We start from the raw sequence: 15,411 nt of genomic DNA, 5'->3' as shown, positions 1-15,411 counted from the left end.
TCTTATTCTAGATCCTGCTCTAGATTGCAAGGTTGCCATCTCCCCTCCCCCACCCCCCCCTGCACACACACCCTTCAGAGAAGCCATTATTACCCAGTGAAGCAACTGAGGTCTCTAGTGGTTAAGTAAATTGCTCCTGAGCAAACAGAAATAAGGGAAGTAGAGTCCAAGTATCCAGCCCTTCTTTAGTCTGGTGCTTTTCCAAACCTTGCAGGGGCTTCTGCACAAAGGCTGAAGGGTTAATGGTGTGGTGGGGAATGAAGTCTCCTGAGTAGGAATTCAAAGGTTAGAAACCTACTCTGTACCTTTTTGGGGACCTCAAAATTAAGAGTAGAGGATACTCAGAAATATGTATGTAACTTTTTAACTATTCTGTTCTTCAATATGGCAGAACCAATATCACTTTCCTCATGGAATATGACTCTTTTCCAGGAAAGGTTAATTATTAAGACCACTGGTCTTGGTCTGGGTCAAATCCTATATGATCTCAGGCAAGTATGCCAAAGAAGATAACTTCTCTGCACCTCAGTTTTCTCCTGTGTAAAATGGGGATGGTTGTAAACCAAACTTTTGGAGGAAATGGGTACTTTCATTGTCATGAATGCGGTGATGGCTTCACAGGTTCCTACAGACACCACAGCCTGTCAAAATTGTACACTTTAAATATTTTTAGTTTATCGTACAGCCATAAGTCTGCTTTCAGTAGTGACAGACGACTTCCTAGGGTTGTTGGTGAGGAGTAAATGATAATCCACAGTGTCACAGTTATTATTATTACATGCCTTCAACAGATGTCATATTAAGTGGATGACAGATAATACTACATGGCTGCGACCATCTTATTGCGGATCTGGCTGAATCAGAGTCTCAGAAGTGGAACCGAGGGCAGGTCTTAGAGATGTCACAGGGCGAGGTGACCTTTCCTTATCACCTCATTACAGCCCATCTCCAGGTAGCAATAGTCATGTTGGTATAAGTCAGTTATAGGGCTGAACTTTTTTGTATCTTATCAGCTGAAATAGTCCTAAGGGTGTTTTGCTTTTTCGTGGTTTTGAGGACAATTTAACAGTAAGTGCCACTTGCCTCTTCAGATCTCCTGCCTGGAACCGAATATTTGGTCACTGTCTCCAGTGTTTACGAACAGCACGAGAGCATACCTCTTAGAGGAAGACAGAAAACAGGTGAGTCATGCTGGTAGTATGCTTATCAAATAGCTCTCACCTGCCAATTTTGAATACTGCCTCCAAAAATACATCTCCATTTGTGGTAGTGGTGCTTCCAACCTTGTCATGCCTTTTTGATCACTGGTCTTAAAAATTAAATGTTACTTCTTCAAGCATTACTCTGATTTTCAGTCACTAAGATTATACACTCTGCTTCCAGAAAGGACTCAAAATTGTCTAGAAACTTTATTATCTGTCTTTTTAAAAAAATCTCCCAAGAATAATATAATCTCTATTATTAAGAGATAGTGAACATTCTTCTTATTAGGCAGCTGTGTCTAAGGCTGACCCAACCCTGTCCTTGTCATGGAAGTCTCTTCCCTCCTTTGCTAAGCCAACAAGTTTATCTCTTGATGAAATATTCATGCATGATGTAAAGAAGTTGAACTGAATCCCATAATATTACATTTTTTGTTAAATATAAGGGCTTCTATTAATTATTCCTTTTAAGAAAATGCAATGTGATACATTCATTAATTTATGTATTATAATCCACTTGCTTCCAAAAAAAAGTTGTGATATCTCAATTTGGTTTAAATATATTATTGAATAGAATAAGTAAATATTAGTACTAAGATAAAATTTTTCCAGAAGTCCCAGAAAGATTAAGTGATTTGAATTTGAGATAAACTCTAAATTCTGATTAACTTTTCTGTGGAACACTAAATTTTCCATTCCTGAGGATTTACCTGCATTGTAATTTGTCCAGGATGCTGTCTTGTTTTAGTTTTTGAGAGTTTTGTGTTTGGCATTATTACCACCCCATTGAGCTATCAGTTCCCTCTTGAGTATAGAAAACTTCTTTGAGAGCCAAATACTTAACTTGGGAATGGGCATAACTTGCCTTATTTTGAGAGACACGCTACAGAAACATAGAATACTTGAACCCTGAAGCATTTGAAAATAATTCCTGTATCTTAAACACCTATCTTTAAGAGTGATGCAGAAACCTAGAATAACAACACACATACATCACTTGTATTACTTAGCAAAAGAAAAAAGAGAAAGCTTGGGTTGGCCGTTTGGAACTGAGTCAGAGTATGATTTTGAAATTTATGTGTGGCTTAGAATCAGTCCATCATAACCTGAGGTTTATGGCAATTTGTTGTGTTCATGAGAAAGAACAGACACACTGGGTGTGTGTTACTTTCTCTACATTCTTCCTCACCTCCTAAGCTGATGGTGTCTTCCCCCTGTCCCTTCTCTCCTGGGTGGGAAAAACAGGTCTTGATTCCCCAACTGGCATAGACTTTTCTGACATCACTGCCCACTCCTTCACCGTCCACTGGATTGCTCCTCGAGCCACCATCACTGGCTACCGGATTCGCCATCACCCTGAGCACACTGGTGGAAGACCTCGGGAAGATCGGGTGCCTCCGTCTCGGAATTCTATCACCCTCACCAATCTCAATCCGGGCACAGAGTACGTGGTCAGCATCGTTGCTCTTAATGGCAGAGAGGAAAGTCCTCCCTTGATTGGCCAACAGTCAACAGGTAACTTGTTTTCTGGTCTGCAAAGAACCTCAGATTACTTTCCTTTGCAGGTGGTATCTTCTGTGAAACAGCTTTGTGTTGTCTCAGCCATTGTCTCTTAAAAAAATAGATTGTGGTTATGAGACATGTAGAGAGGAGTATATGTGGAAAAAATCTTAGACTGTATCGAAGATCTTTTTTTTTTAATGAGTATCTTAGTTTTTATTTTTTGAGAGAGGGACAGAGACAGAGTGTGAGCAGGGGAGGGAAAGAGAGCAAGGGAGACACAGAATCTGAAGTAGGCTCCAGGCTCTGAGCTAGCTGTCAGCACAGAGCCCAAAGCGGGGCTCGAACCCACAACCTGCGAGATCATGACCTGAGCTGAAGTCAAACACTTAACCGACTAAGCCACCCAGGAGCCCTGAAGATCATTTTTTTATTGCAAAAAATTTCTCACCGAATTTAGATATTTATATGTTTCTAACACCTAAAGTTTTATTCAAAATATAAAGAAAATCCCTGTTTTAAAGTTCCCTTAAAAACATAATTATTTTAATGTAATAGTGTCATTATTTTTAGGAGATAGATATTGAGGTATCTGGGGGAGAAGTAGCATGATGGTATCTGTACCTCAGTCTCAAATGGAGTAACAGAAAGAGACAGAGAGACAAGCAAACGTGTCAGATGTTACCAATTAGCAAATGCCTGTGAGAAGGGGATACAGGTGTTCAGTTTATTATTTTTGTGACTTCTCTGTTATTTTACAATTTTTCAAAATAACGAGTTGAAGGAAAAAAACACTACAATAAATTTGTAACAATCATTTTATCACAATTTGAACTGACTCCTTAACCCCTTACCTTTAATTGTTCATAATTTTTAATTCTGCTAATCTTGCATAGTATATTTACATTATTATATGAGAGAATTATGAAGGCGCTGACCCGAGAAATGAGCGAAGAGTGAATCTGGGCATGGTTTGAAAGTTACAGATGTGGTAACTCTCCCACATTTTTCTAGTTTCTGATGTTCCGAGGGACCTGGAAGTCATCGCTGCAACCCCCACCAGCCTCCTGATCAGCTGGGATGCTCCTGCTGTCACAGTGAGATATTACAGGATCACCTATGGGGAAACAGGTGCGTCAGTAAGATGCTGTTTCACTCTGATCAAGTCGGATTCTGTTGTGGGTAACGTGAACTCCCAGTGATGGATACATATTTTAAGAAACTTTGGCAAGTCCATTCAGTAGAGCCTTATCTTTTCCAAGATTATGTGAAAAAAAATATGTATGCTATAATGGGTGGCAAAATCAAGAAAAAAAAATTCTTTGTATAATACTAATGGGGGAAGAAAGGAATTTATCTATTTATCTATTTATTTATCTATCTATTTATCTATTTTTATGTTTATTTATTTATTTTTGAGAGAGAGAGAGAGAGAGAGAGAATGAGGCAGAGAATACCAAGCAGGCTCCACAGTGTCAGCACAGACACCGATATGGGGCTTAAATTCACAAACCGTAAGGTCCTAACTCGAGCTGAAATCAAGAGTCAGTTGCTTAACCAACTGAGCCATCTCAGCACCCCATCAAAATTTTATTTAACATGAATATATAGCATTAATATTTTGAAAAAGGGAACGTAATCTATGCGATCCTGCACTGAGGACTTACCTTCTTTCTCCTTCTAATGTTAACCCACAATTCAGTGACATTTTAAAGATGGAATGTTAAAATAGCATTAACTGTGATTTCCTCCCAATTTTTACACACTTACTAAGGCTCACTACATGCATAAATAAATATGTTTCTGTTTAGGCCCTATTAATAGCACTCTTTTAAAAGGAATAAGCAAAGGTGTGACTAACTGCTGTCTCAATATGTTATTGTAGTTCCTCAGCAATCCCCAACTATTTCTCAGCCCCTCACGCTTTGAACTAACCCCTTTTCACACAGGAGGAACTAGCCCTGTTCAAGAGTTCACTGTGCCTGGGAGCAAATCCACAGCTACCATCAGTGGCCTGAAACCTGGAGTGGACTACACCATCACAGTGTATGCTGTCACTGGCCGAGGAGACAGCCCAGCAAGCAGCAAACCAATTTCCATCAATTATCGAACAGGTACCAACCCCTGCTCTGAGGTGACACGGGAATATTTACTCAGTTTTACAAAGTTCTCCCAAGGGACTTTCCTCATTGTGGAATTAGTTTTCCTTTTTAATAAAAAACAACACAGACAGCTAATGGAGTTTTGAGCCAGATGTACAAACAAGTATCACAAAGGGCAGAAATTTTGTCTATTTTGTTAATGGATATATTCCATGTGCCTACAATAGAGACAGGCATAGGGGATGTTCAATATATGCATTAATGAATGAAGGAACGAGCTGATAAGGTAAGAAGACTAAACACCTGCTTGGAATATAGTTTTTTTGTGAATGATGTAGCCATCTTGAAAATAGGTAATGGCATCTGGATGCATACCCCACCTCCCCAAGGTAATCTCTCTCTTTCTGCAAAAGATACACCTGGGAGTCATTAATGGTAATTAGAGCTCATTCTGTGCATAACAGAACTGGAAACAAGACTAGTCCATTCTTGTCCCCATGGACTGGGGCTTCACTGATTTTTCCTTGTTTTTATGTGTAGAAATTGACAAGCCAGCCCAGATGCAAGTGACTGATGTTCAGGAAAACAGCATTAGTGTCAGATGGCTGCCTTCAAGTTCCCCTGTTACTGGCTACAGAGTGACCACGACTCCCAAAAATGGCCCAGGACCATCAAAAACTAAAACTGCAGGTCCAGGTAAGAATAACCAGCATCTCACATACATCAAGATAAACAGAATAGGGTCACACACTATGCTTTTTAAAATAAATGGCCTCCTAGGTCTGAGTACTATACATTTTCATATCATATGTCAAAGATTCCCCACTTGTGAACTCAGGGCTCAACGTTGTTACAGACTCCCTCCATAGTAGAATTTTTGGGATAAGTGTGTTTCTGCTTTTACATGCATAGTTCTCTTTGATAGTATGGACATCTTACATGATTAGATCTATCTTTGTGGTTCCGTTTATCATGCATACCAAAGAGAGAGATGGCCTAACTTTTTAAAGATCCTTTTAGCTGTTGTTTTTATTTTTATATAAAATGCTGGTGAAATTAGGATCCCAAGGTGGTATCTTGAAGTCAAGCTAATTTTCATTTTTTCCAAGAGCAGCATCCTTCATTGTTGGAGACACTATATTAAATTTTAGAGTGTCTCCTTTAGTTTGACTTTACTCCAGTATGACAGTTTGTAGTAGCAAAGAACATGTTGTCCAAGAGAAATTCATATCTGACTCATTCATATTTTCATGGTAATTCTGCAAATGAAAATTCTGGGCCACCATGCATTTATTACGGAACTCTGAAAGTCACTCAGCTGGCCTTACAGTGGTTGACATAGATGCATTTGCTTTTCACTCCCTTTGCAGATCAAACAGAAATGACCATTGAAGGCTTGCAGCCCACAGTGGAGTATGTGGTTAGTGTCTACGCTCAGAATCAAAACGGAGAGAGTCAGCCTCTGGTTCAAACTGCAGTAACCAGTACGTAACCAATGCTTATTTCCCATTTTCAAAGTCAGTTGTGTTCTTAGGCAACTGAATGCCCTCTGCACATCTTTTGCAATTATACCTAGAGAAAGCCAACTTGGTTAGTTTGAATCTTGAGCTGAGCCCTTAACAAACATTTTTCCTTCTTGATGCCAAACAATGAACCTATAGGGAAGGAAGTGTGTAGCGCTATCATAGTTGCTGTGCTTTGAATTTCTTTTGCTCAAATGGCCTCAGCAAAATCTTGTTTGCCTATAGCAAATCTACAAAATATTTTGCCTGCACCTCATTTTCTATGACTGGATGGTAAAGTTGATTGTGGCATGCCCCGTGAAGCGATTATGTTTGGAGCATTTAGAAAACTGTCTGGACAGGCGATTAATGGCAACAATAGAGTGGGGAGAGAAGAGTTAAAGAAAGGTTATAATAATGTGACTCTAACATTGAAAATCAACTTTACCAATTCCAAGGAATAGAAAATCCAGGTCTGTGAGACTAACATCACATTGCAAAAACAAATCTGGGTAGAATATCGTAAAATTAATAGAAATAAATCCTCATTGTGGAGACATTTTGCCGGTGTCTATGTGTCTCACATACACCTATGTTTTAATAGGTGATGTACCATTGAATAGTTTCTAAACCAAAACAACCTATTCAGGTGTCAAGTAATTTTCCGTTTAATAGTGGGATCATTGGAATTTAATTCATCAGAGAAAATGGTGTCTGCAAAACTGCTTTGCATGTTGTAAAAATGCTTATTTCACAACTTGCTTTTCACATGATCTCTTACCATTAATTTGCCTAACAGACATTGATCGCCCTAAAGGACTGGCATTCACTGATGTGGATGTCGATTCCATCAAAATTGCTTGGGAAAGCCCACAGGGGCAAGTTTCCAGGTACAGGGTGACCTACTCGAACCCTGAGGATGGAATCCATGAGCTATTCCCTGCACCTGATGGTGAAGAAGACACAGCAGAGCTGCAAGGCCTCAGGCCGGGTTCTGAGTACACAGTCAGTGTGGTTGCCTTGCACGATGATATGGAGAGCCAGCCCCTGATTGGAACCCAGTCCACAGGTATATCGGTAACTGCACCAGTGGGTGCTCACGGGAGCAGTGGCTTTATGCCCTGCTGAATGAATTTTACTTTCTCGGGTTATTGATTCCCTGGAAGGGGGTAAAAAAATTCAGCCTCTTTAATAGAAAGACCCTCTTTAGAAAGGAATAGTAACAAACAATAAAGTTTAGGGGATATTCAGATACAGTCTCATAAAGGGAAGTTTTAGAGTGGCTTGCCTTATAAATAAGGCCATAAAGTAAGACATTTGAAGATGATACTAAAATTGTGGATTATTTTTTAAACCCGGATTCCCTGCGGTTACACTCGCTGTGCACAAAGGAAAGGAGTTTGGCATCCTAGAGCTTACTCTAAAAAAGGAACCCAAACGGGGCCATTTCCTAGCAGCATGGTTCTAAGAACACGTAGGTAAGACCTTCCTTCTCTGGTTAGATATCATGTGCTGGGTGTGCAGTTTGCTTAAAGGGTTGAGAATCAGACACAGAGGAAACGGTTTAGGGCAAATGCTTTCCACAATACTTTATCCGCTTGTGCTTTGTTTCTGAAGCAGAGTGGAATGCCAAATTTGTGTCCTTGTGGCACCATAAACCTTGGAGGTGACTATCTGTATTATTGCTCTTTGCTTCTCTTTTCTGCTTCTGTTGTGAGCCAATTTTCTTCTTATGCTGCACCACGGAGAATACTTCAAATTTAGCAGCACTGTCTGCTTTGGGGTTCAAATAAAGAGGATAAAGACATAATTCTGTCTTTTGGGGATGGAATACTCTGTGAAATGGTTTTCCATAGAAGGATCATTTGTCTAGGAAAAGGGCTACTGCTCATCTTTCCATACAAAACGGAAAATCAATCCTAATGGCCAATAAGCCAACTTGACTTTTTTTTTAAATTTTTATTTTTTTAAGGGAAAGCAAAAAAACCAAAATGACTTCTCAGACCTAAAGTCTTTAGACTTCTGGCAGTTATCCAAGTGTTTCCAGTGATTCTGAGAATTGGTGGATATAAAACATGTTTTTTCAGAGAACATTTTTCTTTATTTTGCATCCCTCCTTTCTCATTACTGAATCTTGGCTTGACCAGGGAACCCACCTCACCAAACAAACACAATCTATTCTACTTCCTGGAATTCACTTTATTTTCCCTTTTCCTCAGTTCCTATAAGATAACCTCTAACCAATGACCATCCCGACAGCCATTCCTGCACCAACCAACCTGAAGTTCACTCAAGTTACACCAACAAGTCTGACTGCCCAGTGGACAGCACCCAATGTTCAGCTCACTGGGTATAGAGTGCGGGTGACCCCCAAGGAAAAGACTGGACCAATGAAAGAAATCAACCTTGCTCCTGACAGCTCATCTGTGGTTGTATCAGGACTCATGGTATGAAGTACCCTTTTTCATTGGAATAAAATACACTTGACACTTGAACAACATAGATTTGGTCTGTGTGGGGCCATTTACATACGTTGATTTTTTTTATAGTACAGTACAAAAATTTGTTTTCTCTTCTTTATGATTTTACTAATAACATTTTTCTCTAGCTTACTTTATTTTAAGAGTACAATATATAATACAAATAACATACAACTGCTTATCAGTAAGGCTTCTTGTCAACAGCGGGCTATTACTAGTCAAGTGTGGGGGAGAGTCGCAGGTTATAAATAGATTTTCAACTAGGCAGGGGGGTTGGCACCCCTAGCCCCTGCATTGTTCAAGGATCAACTGTAGTCATTTCTTACACATTTTAAGGTGGTGGAGATAAAATATCATAATAAATCTAGTTGTGTTTTTTGCCTCTGCCATCAAATAATTTTCTTGTAATTCTATGTCTGAATTATCTATAGTGAAGTAAGCTTTTCCAGATGACTATCTGGGACAGAATTTTATAAATAGCTTTGGGTATTGCACTGCTGTTTAAACATATTCTCTTTATTTTAAAAGATTATATGTGTGTATGTGTGTGTATTGAGGGGGCAATTCATACATCCATAGGCTGAATGCATAAATCCACTTTGGTTGTACATTTTCTGAGCTCTTTTATCTTGGCAAGGAATATTCTCCAGTGTGTACCACCCCAGCCTGACTATCCTTTTATAGAGGCATTTTCAATCCTTCTAGACATGCATATGGAAAACTAACAGGAGTCTAGGATATGGACAGCCTTCTTAACAACATAAGGCCAATTCCAGGAGAAATGACAGAGAGGGTTCAGAGATAGAGTAGAGTGTTCTCTCTGCCTCTCTATGGTCAGAAAAATTCATGACTGGCACCTGTCAGATCATAAAGGAGAAAAACAGGCTAATACACATTTTCCCCACTTTGCATAAGCTCAGTGTAACTATGTAAGTTACAGCTTACTTGGTGTTAACCCCTAAGCACATTTTTAAATTCATGTAATTCACACGTCTCATTGGTCATCGGCAGCACAGGAATGAAATTCATCTAGGAATTTATGGCACTGTGGATTTTGATAGTTTATTTTTTTCCTTTATAACCGTTGTGATTTTTGAATGCTGTAATGAAAATGCCTGGGCTTTAGTAGATCGTGTTACTAAAGCTTACTGTGTCCTCCTTTCTAGGTGGCCACCAAATATGAAGTGAGCGTCTATGCCCTTAAGGACAGTTTGACAAGCAGGCCAGCTCAGGGAGTCGTCACTACTCTGGAGAGTGAGTAATCAGGCTTTGTAGTGTCGACAGATATTCTGCATACATAAAAATGAAAGAATGGTAAATAACTTTCTAGATCTCCAAATTAATAGAAACATTCCCAATATGGAAACTGATTTACTTGCCCATCTTTTTGACTGCCTATAGTCACCTTGTATGCCCTTCCAGAAAGTGGTGTACTGGCACATAAATGGAATCACTTCAAAATATTATAATGTTAGTGTTATGAAGTAGGACTCACATTTACTTTATGCTCTATTTGTTGGGAATTGTTTTCATAAAGTCTGGAGATGGCAGACACACGGGCTTCTGCTGTACCTTAACAGTACAGTAAGTATTGGCCAAAATTGGGCCAAAATTCTAGTTTTGTACCATATTAATAATTTATAGTATGCTTTTTCAGAAATCACGTAAAGTATCAAAATTTCCTCATCTATAAAATAGGGATGCTATTGCATACGTTGAGAGAGAAAAAATGAAGCCTTATAGAAGGACAAAATACTAGCAATACTATATATGTTATTGTTGGCTGACCATATCATTGTAACTCCTACCACACATATTTTATGTTAGAATAAATTAATAATTTTTATACTTATTGAGGTATTTGAAGATACTATAAAGTCAGACTCAGAAACCATGGGTAAAATATGTAAAATTTTTGTTTTGCCAAACAAACAAACAAACAAACAAACAAACCAAAAAAACAGTATGACAGGTGAATCTTTTCATACTTTCTATACTGTCAACCTTTCTCTCTGGATGTAGGAGAAAATCTACACATTATTAGTTATTTATAGAAATGGGTGTGTTTGGTGTAAAATAAAGAAACATTTTAAAATATTAAAATTGGGTTGCCTGGGTGGCTCAGTCGGTTAAGCATCCAACTTTGGCCCAGGTCATGATCTGCACTTCTTGGGTTTGAGCCCTGCATCGGGCTCTGTGCTGACAGCTCAGAGCCTGGAGCCAGCTTCGGATTCTGTGTCTCCCTCTCTCTCTGCCCCTCCCCAGCTCACACTCTGTCTCTCAAAAATAAATAAACATTTAAAAAAATTAAAAAAAAAAATCAAAACCTTACCTAAATGGATCAGCCAGGCACTAACAGCTAGTTTTGATTTGTGCAGATGTCAGCCCTCCAAGAAGGGCCCGTGTGACAGATGCCACAGAGACCACCATCACCATCAGCTGGAGAACCAAGACTGAGACAATCACTGGCTTCCAGGTTGATGCCATACCGGCAAATGGCCAGACTCCAATCCAGAGAACCATCAAGCCAGATGTCAGAAGCTACACCATCACAGGTCAGGGAACTCACTGGACTGACCGCGTTTGTTGATTGCTATTCACGACACAAATTAACTTCTCAGTTACTCCACCACTTGCACTGATTAAATTTACTGTCAGTGTTTTAGAATATTCCACATATAACATTTAAAAACTCACTTTCATGCCATGATTAGAAATAGTTGTAGTCTGTGAATGCCTGATTTTGTCTAATGTTTGTCAGAGAAATGGTATAAGCTTCATTTATTAAATTTAACCTTTATCAACATATCCTTCCTTATTAAAAAAAAAAAAAAAGTAACAGAACATTTAAAACCAAAAGAAACTAAATAGTGGCATACAGTTTGTAACATTAACATTGAGTATAAAAGATAATTAAATTTTAAAAAACAAATAACACTACATAAAAATCAGTGTTAGTCAGAGAATGTTCAATATCTGGATCAATTTAGGTCCAGTTACCAACCAGTGACTGATTACAATAAAGTGAAAACACACTCAGCAGGTGCTCGTCCCTAATTCTCCAAGACGACCACTTCTAACATAGCATTTAAAAATTTTTAAAATGTATTTTAGCCAATATCTTTGTATGCATCAATGAATTCCTTTTGAGAGATGTTTCTCATTAGCGCTCATGCCATGCTCTAATTTACTGTTGAAATGTGGACCATGTTTATAGCCTATATACATATAGGATGATAGAGGAACCATAAAAATTACAGAGGAGTTTGAAAATTCTCCTAACAATTTAAGATCAGATAAAAAGCATCTCTTCACAAATCACAGGTTTACAACCCGGCACGGACTACAAGATCTATTTATACACCCTGAATGACAATGCTCGGAGCTCCCCTGTGGTCATCGATGCCTCCACTGGTAACTACTTTTGTACTGAAGAAATGCCATTGACTCATAGGTGATCAGTGATGTGAACTTAAACAAAAATGAGGCTGGCATTTTTGGATTACAGATTACAAGTGACTCATTTTTATAGTTCTAGAACTCTCAGATTCTCTCAAGTCTGTTGAAAAGGGAGGGAAAGGAGTGTGGGAGTAATTTCCTTGCTTACTCACTTTCTTAGAGACTTAATTTTGTTTTCTTTTAGCCATTGATGCACCGTCCAACCTGCGTTTCCTGGCCACCACACCCAACTCCTTGCTGGTATCATGGCAGCCACCCCGTGCCAGGATTACTGGTTACATCATCAAGTATGAGAAACCTGGGTCCCCTCCCAGAGAAGTGGTCCCTCGTCCTCGCCCTGGTGTCACAGAGGCTACTATTACTGGTATTGGGGTTTCCGTGTTGCCATTTTCCTCCAGACTTCCTAGGACACACAAAATGCTTTGCAGGTTCCAACTATGTCTTTGATGCTGTATCACGAGAAAAGAAGCCCTATTTCCAGTGCCTTCAAAAAGCTTTCTCTGTGGAGGTGCTGTAGAGCTCAATACATCTCAAAAGGCATGAATTCATGAAAATGCAGTAATTCTAATACTGTCATAATGGCATAACTGGAATCTTTTTATTGGCTGTATGTTCGCGAAATACTTGTCAGTCCAGTCCTAGAAAAAGACAGTTTTCACAACAAGGTAGCTAATTGTGATCCTGTCCTCCAATGAGCTCCCTAAAGATCTGATGATCATACAGGACGTGCCAGAGTGCCACCTGCCATTGCCTTCATTTCCTAGTTTCACAGACTGAGTCTTGAGGCAAAGTGATTCCCATCCACCCATATTGGAGAGAATCCCTGGAATGGAGAATAAGAGTTGTCCATTTCAGTGGGAAAGATCAAAAGCCCTGGTATTATTTTTGTTCCAGGAGATTAAAATTTTAAACTATGTACAGGAAATAAATATCTGGATTTTCGAATCATATAGAACACAGAGAAACCAGAAAGAGACATTGCTGTTTTAGAAATTTTGGGAGCAGAAAAGTAGAATCAGATGTGGAAGGGAGTTGAATTGGATACTTCCTACAGGGACCACACAAAGAGTGGCCACTTTCTTCTAGAGTACTTACCTGTAGTCTAACTTTTCATGATCCTGCCACTAAGGACCATCTGGTTATTAGGCCTAAGTAGATTCATGTATATAATCTGGAATGATCTCTCCCAAATGTATCTTCTACTGGTGGTTTATGATGCTGATAGATTTCCTTGAATTCAAAAGGGCAAATAAGACCGCATATTAAAGGAATACCCACGAAAAGTTAGCATAAAAGTGTTCACTCAGATGTCAGATTTGGTAGGAATATTATTAATTTACCAAGTGGTCATCATATGCAGAGCATTTGGGTTTTGTAGGAAAAAAGTGAAGTCTCTTTTACCTTTCAGAAGGCCAAAGGCCAGCTAGAGAGAGGATGCTTGCTTCCCAGTAGCATCTCCTGGTAAGATCAGTTTCCATTTGACTAGCTGAGCACACAGACATAACGTGATGATTTGTCCCTCCATCAGGTCTGGAACCAGGTACTGAGTATACCATCCAAGTCATTGCCCTCAAGAACAACCAGAAGAGTGAGCCTCTGATTGGAAGGAAAAAGACAGGTAAAGGGCACCTTCTGGGTAGGAAGATAATTAAGACAAAACTAATTATAAGCGATAAATTTTGCAGTGAAAAGGTTCTCGAGGTTTTGATATCTTTCTCGTGGAAATTTTTTCTTAAACAGCTTAGCATGTATGTTGTGCTCTTAGGTATCACGAATAACCTAACATAATCAGCAGCATTCAGTTTTATTTTTTTCTTAGCCAGTCAATATAAAGCCTTTTATTCACCTTTAAAAAATATACGCCAGTTATTAAAGTGTAAAAACCGGGCTACTATTATTGCTATTCTTCTATACCTTCTGTTGAAGTTAATGTTAAACAAACAAACAAACAAAAAAAAAAAGTAGAGAGAATAATCCTTCCCATTGGTTTTTATTTATTATTTGGTTTCTGAAACCTGAACTAAATAATCTTTTCAACTTTATGAATCCAATTGCAGTTTAATTTGAAGAAAATGCTATATTGATGCTGATAGGAGAAGTTTAGAAATAAACATGAATGTACTTTTATTTACTTTTACCATTTCAATTCATGAAAAACTGTTGAGTCAAACCTCTGGAACTCTCATACTTCAGATGCTGAAATAATTACTTTGGATTCTACTCTGTATCATATGATTCTCAAATGAAAAAAAGAAGAAAAAAGCCTGCACATTTCAGTTCCATTAGGCTTAATTTGAGCAGAAGTAGCTTCTTTGGGGCTCAGCGGTTCAAAGCTTTATGTGTATGATAAATTCATACTAATGCTTTTTCATTCTAAACTATAAAGAAACCTTTCAGAAAAATCATAAAGATTTCTTTTTGGAAAAAGTGTTTTGTGATCTCAGAACTGCTAATTTTCTAGGGGCTTTGATCAGATTGGTAAACAGTCATTGTTGGCTGAATTGATAATGACTACTGCTGCTACTTTTGGGAGCTTAACACGCTTTGCTTTTTTGGCTCTAACCTCTCTCGGCTAGATGAGCTTCCCCAACTGGTAACCCTTCCACACCCCAATCTTCACGGACCAGAGATCTTGGATGTTCCCTCCACAGTTCAAAAGACCCCTTTCATCAGCCCTGGGTATGACACTGGAAACGGTATTCAGCTTCCTGGCACTTCTGGTCAGCAGCCCAGTGTTGGGCAACAAATGATCTTTGAGGAGCATGGTTTTAGGCGCACCACACCGCCCACAACGGCCACCCCTGTAAGGCATAGGCCAAGACCATATCCGCCGAATGTAAATGAGGAGATCCAAGTTGGTCATGTCCCCAGGGGAGACGTAGACCATCACCTCTACCCCCACGTTCTGGGACTCAATCCAAATGCCTCTACAGGACAAGAAGCTCTCTCTCAGACAACCATCTCTTGGACCCCATTCCAAGAAAGCTCTGAGTATATCATTTCATGTCATCCAGTTGGCATTGATGAAGAACCCTTACAGGTAATTGCTTTTCCTCTTTACTTCCGAGTAGCCTGGAAATAAGTAAGCTAGGTAACTGAAGTGACCAGAGCTCTATTAGAAAGGGGCTCTCTTTCTAGGACCTTTTAGAAAGGTGGCACGCTTAAG

At 39.1% G+C, this 15,411-nt stretch overlaps 1 protein-coding gene across 12 annotated transcripts in view; it reads left to right on the top strand.

The window, feature by feature from the left end:
* The window catches only part of FN1 (fibronectin 1), a 68,406-nt gene that overhangs the window by 43,333 nt on the left and 9,662 nt on the right, over positions 1–15,411 (top strand). For 2 of the 12 annotated variants that reach the window (XM_077748704.1, XM_077748701.1), the window contains 14 exons: positions 1,092–1,181; positions 2,448–2,717; positions 3,717–3,833; positions 4,652–4,816; positions 5,345–5,500; positions 6,175–6,288; positions 7,106–7,375; positions 8,566–8,753; positions 9,953–10,040; positions 11,165–11,341; positions 12,111–12,200; positions 12,430–12,609; positions 13,774–13,863; positions 15,179–15,285. In XM_077748704.1, the coding sequence (XP_077604830.1) occupies positions 1,092–1,181; positions 2,448–2,717; positions 3,717–3,833; positions 4,652–4,816; positions 5,345–5,500; positions 6,175–6,288; positions 7,106–7,375; positions 8,566–8,753; positions 9,953–10,040; positions 11,165–11,341; positions 12,111–12,200; positions 12,430–12,609; positions 13,774–13,863; positions 15,179–15,285 (2,102 nt within the window). Of the gene's footprint in view, positions 1–1,091; positions 1,182–2,447; positions 2,718–3,716; positions 3,834–4,651; positions 4,817–5,344; positions 5,501–6,174; positions 6,289–7,105; positions 7,376–8,565; positions 8,754–9,952; positions 10,041–11,164; positions 11,342–12,110; positions 12,201–12,429; positions 12,610–13,773; positions 13,864–14,821; positions 15,286–15,411 lie in introns of all 12 variants that reach the window. The other 10 variants (XM_077748699.1, XM_077748695.1, XM_077748697.1 and 7 more) reach the window with 5 other exon arrangements.

The sequence above is a fragment of the Crocuta crocuta genome, unplaced genomic scaffold (assembly GCF_008692635.1).
Source record: "Crocuta crocuta isolate KB4526 unplaced genomic scaffold, BGI_CrCroc_1.0 scaffold229, whole genome shotgun sequence".
Classification (NCBI taxonomy): domain Eukaryota; kingdom Metazoa; phylum Chordata; class Mammalia; order Carnivora; family Hyaenidae; genus Crocuta; species Crocuta crocuta.
This window is presented reverse-complemented; position numbering and strand designations above follow the sequence as displayed.